The sequence below is a fragment of the Chiloscyllium plagiosum genome, chromosome 36 (genome assembly GCF_004010195.1).
Source record: "Chiloscyllium plagiosum isolate BGI_BamShark_2017 chromosome 36, ASM401019v2, whole genome shotgun sequence".
Classification (NCBI taxonomy): Eukaryota; Metazoa; Chordata; class Chondrichthyes; order Orectolobiformes; family Hemiscylliidae; genus Chiloscyllium; species Chiloscyllium plagiosum.
In genome coordinates, this window is record NC_057745.1 from 27,866,985 (window position 1) to 27,877,669 (window position 10,685).

Below are 10,685 nucleotides of genomic sequence, written 5' to 3' on the forward strand. Positions count from 1 at the left end.
CAGCCTTCGAATTAGAGGGGGTAAATTCAGAACAGAAATGTGGAGACATTTCTTCAGCCAGAGAGTGGTGGGTCTGTGGAATTCATTGCCACAGAGTGCAGTGGAGGCTGGGACGCTAAATGTCTTCAAGGCAGAAATTGATAAATTCTTGATGTCACAAGGAATTAAGGGCTACGGGGAGAAAGTGGGTCAGTGGAGTTGAAATGCCCATCAGCCATGATTGAATGGCGGAGTGGACTCGAAGGGCCGAATGGCCTTACTTCCGCTCCTATGTCTTATGGTTTTATGGTCTTATGTTCAGTCACATAACCACTGCACCCCGTGACTCAACTGCCAGCTGATATCTTCTTCCTTTATTAAGCCTTGATTGTGTTTTTGAAGCAAGTTGCTTAACTTGTGTTGGAAACAAAACTGAGCTAAGTCTTTGGCAACCAGAAGATTGGCAGATTTTCAAAATGGAAAAATCAATCTAACAATTGACTCTTATCGAATAGTCAGGATAGACACAATCAATCCTTACCTTAAGGAGTCTCTTGGGTTATTCCATGTGATTGAGTAGAATGATCTGGTATTTTCCTGGGCTTGGATCTAACACACTCGATTCATGGTCAGTAGGTCAAAGGTTATGGTCTGATAATAAAGACTGAAGAATGAGTTTTACCTCCTATTATTGTGTCAGATGTGAATGTATTAAACATGCCAAACCTACCTCTGAACTACCCAGTAGCAGATTGCCAGTTTAATAATGAGGCTGGTAGCCTCTGTATTAACCTAGCTTGCAGGTCCAGTTGGTCTTTGGCTGGTTTTACTAGACTTTCGGTAACCAGGCAGTAGAGGGAGGAAAGAACAGCTTTATGGAGGAGCTTCTCTTACATCACTATTTGTCATATAGGACCACAAAGACCGAACCCTCCCCGCAAAAAACACACCCCAACCCACCAGTGCTAATAAAGCTCCCCCTTCAGAACCTCCCCCTCCCCTCGCAAAAGATTCTTGGCTATCAGGAACCAAAATCCCCTCCCCTCCGGACCAGGAATTGGACTGGCCCTTCACTGGGGTCAGGGGTCAGCTCCATGCTCTCAGTAGCTGCTCTGAGTACAACCTGTTGCTCGGTTATTTTTGAGGGAAGGTACCAACAAAGATTAATGTTTAGGGTATCCTCCTCTAATAGCCTGAGGACCAGATTTTTAAAACATTATGCTAAAACCGCAGGTTAATGTAACTCCCAAGTCTGATTTAAATCTACCAGATTTTCTTTCCACTTATCTCAGGCAGACAACAATGGAATTCTTTCTTAAGTCATCCATTTTGTGTACTCTGAAGTCAATGGGAGTTGGGGGGCAAACTTTCTGCGGTTAGAGTCATACCTGGCAAATAGTAAGATAGTTGTGACTGTTGGGGCGGTCAGTCATCTCAACTCCAGGACATCTCTGTAGGAGTTCCTCAGAGTAGTGTCCTAGGCCCAACCATCTTCAGCTGCTTAATCAATGACCTTCGCTCCATCATAAGGGCAGATGTGGGGTCATTTGCTTGAGATTGCACAATGTTTACCACCATTTGTGACTCCCTAGATACTAAAATAGCCGGTGTTTATGTACAACAGAACCTCAACAGTATTTAGCCTTGGAGTGAAGTATCATTCATGCCACATTCACAATCAACCATCTCCAATAAGAGAGAATCAAAACATTGTCACTGAACATTAAAGGCATTATCGTCACTGAATCCCTGACTATAATGACATCTTGGAGGTCACCACTGACCGTAAACTGAACTGAACATATAAACAAAAGGAGGTCAGCGGCTAGGAATCCTTCAGTGAGTAACTCACTCCTGACTCCCCAAAGCCTGTCCCCCATCAACAAGGTACAAGTGATTTCCCACTTGCCTGGATGAATGCATTTCCAACAATTCTCAAGAGCAACTTAGCCTGCTTTATGGACACCACATCCACCAGCATTCACTCCGTCCGCCACTAATCCATTGAAGCATCTCACCAAGGGTCTGTTAACAACACCTTTCAGACCCGTGAAGTTCTCCTGCAAGCCACACTTCCATCCTGACTTGGAACAATAAGACTGTTCCTTCACTGTCTTTGAGTCCAAAAACCTGGATGGCCCTGTGTGGCCACACATTCTGGGTTTATAGACACCACATGGACTGCCGTGGTTTAAGAAGGCAGCTCACTGACAACTTCTCAAGGGCAATAATGGACGGTCAATAAATACTGGTCCAGCTAGCGACAGCCACATCCCTTGAACAAATACAACACAATGCATCAAATTAAATTTCAGAATTTATCACACTGGATTTGAACCCTGGTTGCCTGACTACCAGACCTGGTAGATGAGTTAAGGAACAATGGATATGTTTAACCTTTACTCATGGTTTATTTATTTTTTAGCATTCACTAAAATAGCCCCAATCTAAACAGATGGTGCACAAAAGCAGTGAGCTAACCGTCTCTACTGCATTTATTTATTAACTGACTGTATTGTGCAGGGACAGGAGAAAGCTCAATTATGTCTTTTCACAGCAAATCATAGAATCCCTGCAATGTGAAAGCAGCCCATTTAGTCCATTGAGTCCACACTGACCCTTGAAGAGCATCCCACTCGGACCCACTCCCCTATCCCTGCATTTCCCATGCCTAACTCACTTAGCCTGTACACCCCTGGACACATGGGCAATTTAGCCTGGCTAATCCACCTAACCTGTACATCCTTGGACTGTGGGAGGAAACTGGAGCACCCACAGGAAACCCACGCAGACATAGGGAGAATGTGCAAATTCCACACAAACTGTTGCCTGAGGCTGGAATCGAACCTGGGTTCCTAGTGCTGTTGGCAGCAGTGCTAACCACTGAGCCAACATGCCACCCACCACCAATGCACACAGTGTTAGCAGTGTGTACCATCTTTAAGATGCACTGAAACATCTCCCCAAGGCAAGTAATTGAAACAATTTCAAAGCAGGTCTTGTAGAAAGTTTGTTCTAATTCTTATCTTGACAATATGCATCACTTCCTTACCTCCCACCATAAAACATCAATATTTTCTCATCAGCGTTCAGAGATGCTATTACACATCTCTGGGGCAGGTGGGACCCAGATGTCCTTGCTCTGCACCCAAGAGCACCTCAAACTGCATTTATGTAATATCCTACACTTCCCAAGTGCTTTACTGCCAGTCGAGTGTCTGTATTCTTGATAAATGCACTGTTCGTAGGAGCTAATGATCATCTGTTTCTAAGAGGGATGGCATGTAGATGACCCATTCAGGTTTGAAGGTCCAAGTGTAGTTGATGGATAAAAGAGATATGAAAATAAGAATGATGGCAAGGATTGTTGTGAAGGAGTGCAGAGCCTTTCCCTTATTTTAAGTTTTTATTTCAAGTAAATCAGAAAATGCTGGAGAAACTCAGCAGGTCTGGCAGCATCTACAGAGACAGGGTCAACATTTCAAGTCGAATGACTCGGGTTTTGAGGAATTGTCATACCAGACTTGAAAGATTAACTCTGTTTCTTTCTCCACAGCTGTGGAGCAGTCCAGCTCCAGTCCAGCACTTCCTTTGCTTATTTCAGTTATCCAGCATCTGCACTATATTTTGTCTGTGTACTTATTTTATCTTTAACAAAACCTGGGTCCCTGGCGTTGTGAGGCAGCACTGCTAAACACTGAGCCACTGTACCACCTTTTGAAAAGTGCCACTGGATTTTTTTGGCATTACCTGTGAAAGATGACTGCGCCTCAGCTTAATATCTGACTAGTAATTCAGATAGCATAGGGGGGGTGATGGTCTAGTGGTATCATTGCTGGTCTGTTCATCCAGACACCCAGACAGTGTTCAGGAGGACCTGAGCTTGAATGGTGGAATTTGAATTCAATTTTTTAAAATCTGGAATTAAGTGTCTAATGTTGATCATGAATCCATTGTCAGGAAAAACCCATCTGATTCACTGATGTTCTTTGGGAAAGAAACTGCCATCCTTAGCTGGGCTGGCCTACATGTGACTCCAGACCCACAACAATGGGGTTGACTCTTAACTGCCCTCTGGGCAATTAGGGATGGGCAATAAATGTTGGCCTAGCCAGTGACACCTTCATCCTGTGAAAGAATTAAAAAATAAATCCAGTCCCGCTGTGAAGTTGGACTTGAAATCAGCCAGGCCTATCCACTGAGCCATCTTATTATGGTTACTCATTCATATTCACGAATGTAATAGGATAACTGCTGCTACTCTATTAAAAGGTTTAAAGTCCTCATGGCTTAACATGCCTCAAAGCATCAGTTAACTAATACTGGCCAATAGTGTATATTGCTGGAGTTGGTATCTATGAAAACTTGTTACTTAGACCCCTACAGTGTCAAAGCCTATTAAGTCCACACCAACCCTCTGAACAGCATACCACCCAGACCCACCCCGTAAGTCTGCACTTCCCATGGCTAACCCACTTAGCCTGCACATCTTTGGAGTGCGGGAGGAAACCCACACAGACACAGAGAGAATGTGCAAATTCCACACAGACAGTCACCCGAGGCTAGAATTGAACTGGGGTTCCTGGTGCAGTGAGGTAGCAGTGCTAGTCACTCAGCCACTGTGCCACCATTTGACTCTACTGGGAGGCATATTACTTGTTTCTTGTTAAAAGTCCTATTTATAAGAGCTAGCTGTTGAGAGAAGGATGCTATGTAGATAGCAGATTCTTGTTTGAAGATCTATCTATGGTAGATGAAGAAAGGGAGCTGGGAGCAGGACTGAAAGTGAAGAGCATTGTGCAACAACAGAATGTTAGAATGTGAGGAAAAAAATAGATTGGTGTGGACGGAATGTGAAAGCTTCAGTGGTCATCCTAGTGTCTCACAGAACGAACAGGAGTGTGGAGCCTTGCTGCACTCTTAATTTAAGCTTTTATTTGATCTCATCCTTGACCTCAGTTGGTGATACTGAGAAACATTATGACCAAGCCCAATTCCAGCTACAATGATGCTATTTTAAATATCAGCTGCCTGTACTAAAAATATCCACAGAACTGTGTAGACCTTAGACTTTGGTGTGTGATGTCTCTGTGGTGATCGGACTGTTTATTCACCCTCTCTGTGCCTTTAGAGTCAATCGAACAAAATTAACCCAAAGATGTTTTGAGGAATTTACACATTCTGCACGAGATTTTCCAACAGCTAAAGGGTTTTTGGAGACAGGGAATCACCTGTTTTTGTTTGGGTAGAGAAATTTTGGCTGTGTGATTAACTGTTCACTGGATTTAACATGAAGATCTGTGATTGGATGGCTGCAAGTGTGCCTTTAATGGTTTAGGATGATAATTTTTGAAATGGGCGTGTTTGATGTGTGTTCGCAATGACGCGATGATTTGCAGGTGTAGAATTTCCATGGGTATCCTCGGGTGACTGCTAACTTTTGAGAAAAAGTATCTGCGTCTATTCGTGCCTCATTTCACTTCTGGCAGAATTATGGTGGAAGAACACCCCAGGAATTTGAAGGCAAGATCTGTCCAACTCTAATTCTCCTGTAAGATGCCCCTTAAAGCCTGCTGTTTGACCATGATGTTTTTTGCTTTCTGAAACAGAAACAAATTTGGATTCCTAGTTCAGGATTCATTTAAGGTTAATTATGCAGTTCTTTTTTTAAAAAAAAAAATCCTTTAGGAGATGTAAAAGTTACTGACCATATCCACAGAAGTGTGTAGACCTTAGACTTTGGTGTGTGATGTTTCCATCGAGACCAGACTGTTTATCCACCCTCTCAATGTCTTTAGACTCAATCAAACAATATTAACCCAAAGGTGTTTTGAGGAATTTACACATTCTGCATTTATTACCCATCCTTAATGCCGAGACAGCAGTTAAGTGTCAACCACATTGCTATGGGTCTGGAGTCACATGTAGGCCAGATCAGGTAAGGAGGGAAGTTTCCTTCTCTAAAGGACTTCAGTGAGCCTGAAATAACTGCACAGAGGCTGGTGTCCCCCTCACAAGTCATCCTTTATTTACACACGGAGAGTCCTTGACACTGACCCAGCTCCCTCAGGGCCAGCTCTCAGAGTGACCAGAACCTCTGATACTCCTGTTTATATCTGTCTTAGGTTAGACCAGGTTAACAACCCCAGTCAGGGAACTTATATTCTTTGAGGTCCACCTAGCTGACCTCACTACAATCAGTACAGAACGAGATGGGTTTTTCGTGACAATTGACAATGGTTTCACTGTCATCATTAGATCCTGAATTCCAGATGGTTATTGAATTTAAATTCCACCATCTGCCATGGCAAGATTTGACCCCTGGTCCCAGAACATTAAAAGGGTCTCTAGATTAATAGTCTAACAATAACTAGGCTGTCATCTTCACAGAAAGGTTCAGTAGATAGTCGGGAAGGCAAATGCTATATTAGCATTCATTTCAAGAGGGCTAGAATACAAGAGGGCAGGAATGTACTGCTGAAGCTGTAAAAGACTCTGTTCAGACTGTATTTGGAATATTGTGAACAGTTTTAGGCCCCATATCTAAAGAAGGATACTTAGAAGCTGGCCTTGGAGGTGGGGTGAAGAGGAGGCTTACAAGAATGTTTCTGGGGATGAAGGACCTGTTATATGAGGAGCAGTTGAGGACTCTGGGTTTGTATTCAATGGGGTTTAGATGGATGAAAAGGGGGATCTGATTGAAACTTACAGAATACTGAGAGGCCTGGATAGAGTGGATGTCGAGAAAATGTTCCTACTTGTACGAGAAACTGGGACCCAGGGGCACAGCTTCAGAGAGAAAGGATGGCCTTTCAGAACTGAAATGAGTAGTTTCTTCAGCAGTGAATCTGTGGAACTTAATGCTGCAAAGGGCTGTGGAAGCCAAATCATTGAATGTGTTTAAGAGAGATATAGTTGGTTCTTGATTTCTAAGGGGATCAAGGGTTATGGGGAGAAAGCAGGAGAGTGGATTGAGAAACATATCAGCCATGATCGAATGATGCAGCAGTATCAATGGGCTGAATGGCCTAAATCTGCTCCTATATCTTATGGCTTTATGGGTATCTGCCCTTATATGGCTCAGAGCCAAATTGAGTTTTACAATGTTCCTGTGAAACACCTTGGGACTTTTGGTATGCTATATTAAAGGTGCAATGTAAGTGCAATTTGTTGTTGTCTCTAACTAAGTAGAGACTGTTATTCTCCAATGTCAGGTTGGACCTCCACTCCTTTTGAACTATATTCACTGTAGTGATGGCAGAAAGTTAAGCTATACTGTACATGCTTCTGTATTGATATGCCATTCTGTTTAATAACTGCAACTTTGCTGGATAGCTTAGGTAATTCATCACCTCCTGACCTAGAGTCGCCAGTGCTCTTTGCTGCGATTTTTGAGAAGAAACTTTCTCCCAAACGTATGGCAAGAAATATACATCACCGAGATCTTTTGGGAGCTCTTAATACAAATAAATAAAAACCTAATCTGTCTATTAAAAGCTCCACTGCTTGGTGTTTGGTATTGCTCAGGATTTTAACCATCCTTTTCTCCTCTCCCCTGCCCAATTATAACAGGCACAATTTTCACATATCGGAGCATCCCTTCATTCCAGAACTCCATATATGTACAGAGTGCCAGAAGAGGCTCAGCTGATTTTTCTAATAACAAATGGACTCTATGGCATCGTGCCACAATTACTTGCCTACAGATGTGTGAATAAACCCGAGTTTTTCTTGAAGAGAAAAGAGGACGCAAAGACAAAGTAAAAAGCAAACTCAGTCATCTAAATGTTTTATTTTTCTGTCCAAAGTTGCATTTTTTGTTATGCAGATTTAATATTAGAGTAAATTTCTTATTAAACAAATTGTATTGGTGCTTTGCAAATGATTTTTTTTTTCTATTTTGGTATTGGTACTGTATTATTCCTCCAAGGTTGTTCTTGTGTGAAGTTAGGGAACTGTGTGCATAAGAAACAAAAAGTGAAATAATTACCAAGAACAAATGCATTCATTTTGCTTTGGGATGAGAGATTTCTGGTCTGAGGTAGATGCCAAATCCAGTCAATATCCGTGCTTACAGTGTGTGTGGTGCAATTTATTGAAGTATCAGTTTTGTATAATGACAACCAGACAGGAGCTGAGGAGACTTTTTTTCAGTAAATTCACAGGAATTCAATACAGGCATTTATTGCATTTCTAAAATTGCCCTTGTGAAGGTGGCAAGCTGCCTACATGAATACAGCTGTTTCTCTTCATAAACCATTTTCATGGGGTGGTTAAGAATAAACCATGTTGTTATCAATCTGGAGTCACATGTAGCCCAGACTGGGGAAAGATGACCGATTTCATTCCCTGAAGGATGTTAGTGAACCAGAGATACTTTTATAACAATCTAGTCATTTCATGGTCACCGTTACGGAGACTGTGTTTTTTAATCCAGCCTTATTTAATTAAATTTAATTAAATCCCTAGCTGACATGATGAGTTTTGAACTCTGGATCGCTGGTCCAGTAATGTAACCAGTCTGTGTCTTTACCACGTTTTAATGCTGTTATTTGTTACAACTTTGAATGCACTTCCTGAAAGGGGTGGTGGAAGCAGATTCAATTCTAACTGGAGTTGGATAAATATTTGAACTGAGAATGTTTGCAGGACTGTAGGAAAAGAGCAAGGCCGCGTTGGACAAATTGGAAGCTCTTTCCAAGAACCATTCCCAGGTATAATGGGCCGATGGATAACCAGTCTCATTAGATTCTGCAAACTTCCAAAACAGTAGATGCTGATATTGCAGTGGCATTAAATGAATTATTGCAATACAATCTACAGCTTTGAGTGTGTGCTGCATGCACTAATCATATAGGTCACTTCTGTGATAATTCACATAGTCAACGTGAAAGCAATTATCTGTTTACAAAAGCTGAATTGTATGGACAGCCCTTCTTTATTAAACAGAACTGAAATGAGACTTTGTCTACTATTTCTTATCAAATATAACAAACTGATGAAGGAAATTCTCAATGTTTTAAGTGTTATATGGGGGGAATTGGACTTTGAGGATATCTTTAGCTGGGTGTCCTTGCTGTACAAGTGGTTTATATTGTTGCTGCCTTTGGCTAGAATTAAAGACTATTTAAAGTTTTTAGCGATTATATGTTTTACTATAATCGGCTCCTGCTCTTTCCAACAGATCTGTGTTCAGTCAATTCTGTTGAGTTCAATGGCAGCTTTTATTACACGAGGGAGAAACAGTTGCACAGATATTGAAGAAAAGGTGAGAATGGGACTTTGACAGAGTCCCTGCATTTTCAATGGGCTGAACAGTATCCTTGAGTATTGTATTACACGATCAGCTGCCCAACTTCCACTGTTCCATGATTTTTGGCTTTGCCTCCAGCCAGAGATCTTAAACTCTGGAATTCTGTCCCTAAAACTCTTACCATTTTCATACCCCACTTCCTTTAAGATCCATTTTTTAAAAAATCTACGCATTTGACAAACTTTTGATCACCTGTACGTCTTCGTGTGACTTACTGTCAAATTCTGTCCAGTGACACTGCTCTGAAGTGCCTCAGGACATTAACAACACATTCAGATATCCAACTGGCTAAAAGTGTAAGTTGTTGTTGCCTAGTGGGGGGTAGAGGGAAGAAATGTCACACAAGGCTGGAATGCTTGAAATTAAAAATCACTGGAGCTGTTTCAACTTCCTGTTTTTTTCTAAACAAGAAAGAATTATAAATGAATTTCAGTCTGCCATTTCGTTTTCTCTTGTTGTAAATGCGTTGGCAAGAAGCTGACCAGATCTGAGTGAAAGAATTGGCTTATTAGAATATTAGAGCAGCTTGGGTGAATTCACACATTGGACTTCAGAGCAAAATAGCTCAGTAGACTCAGGGCTGTTGCCCTGCACCACATAAGCACCTTCAGAAGGTGTATCCGTCACTTACCCCTGCTGTCTCCTTGATAAAATTATTTTACAGACAGCAAGAGAGGCTGTTGACGCAGCACAATTTTAACGAGCAATACCTCTAGCTGTGGTTGTGCAGCTTTATAATGAGTGAGAGCTCAGGCAGTGTGGCTCCAACGTACCTTTCAGCTCCCTCGTGTGGTGTGGTTCAGCCTACCCCAAAACATCGTCAGTCCGTCCACGTTGCAGATTTAGATCAGTAGATTCTTTAATCTGATCGGGGGACGGTGCACGACCAGGATATGTTTAATGGAACAGAGGAAGATGAAATTAAAATATTTTTTGAATGATGAGAAATCGGGAGCTGTGGAGGAACAAAAAGATTTTGCTTGCATTTCAAAACAAAAAGAACGAAAATCTACTGCGCAAGTGTGAGAAACAACGTAAAAGCCAGTGGGTATGTATCTTTATTTCAAAGTGGCTGGAATATAAATTGACGAAGTGATACCTCCATTGCACAGAATTGTAGTCAGATTCTGTGAGAAGTACTGCGTTCAGCCTGGGACACAATCCCAGGGAAAATGTATCAAAAGACTCTCACCCCTACCCATCCTGGAAACTTAATCATTGCATTCAGTACAGCCCACAGTCATATTTACATGTCAGATCATGAAGCAATCATCTCCATACCCCACACCACTCTGTCAAAATTCACAAGTCATGGATCATTTATGGCAGCATTTCTTTCATTTTAATTCATTGCTGCTGACCCTCAGCATCGGTAACATGCCGACGTACAATT

General features: G+C 41.8%; 1 protein-coding gene across 3 annotated transcripts in view; it reads left to right on the forward strand.

The window, feature by feature from the left end:
- LOC122541070 (transmembrane 6 superfamily member 1-like) overlaps positions 1-8,394 on the forward strand; it is a 65,309-nt gene extending 56,915 nt beyond the window's left edge. For all 3 annotated transcript variants that reach the window (XM_043677581.1, XM_043677579.1, XM_043677580.1), the window contains one exon: positions 7,552-8,394. In XM_043677581.1, coding sequence (XP_043533516.1) covers positions 7,552-7,743 — 192 coding nt within the window. In that variant the 3' untranslated portion in view covers positions 7,744-8,394. The remainder of the gene's footprint in view (positions 1-7,551) is intronic.
- The last annotated feature ends 2,291 nt before the right edge of the window (positions 8,395-10,685 follow it).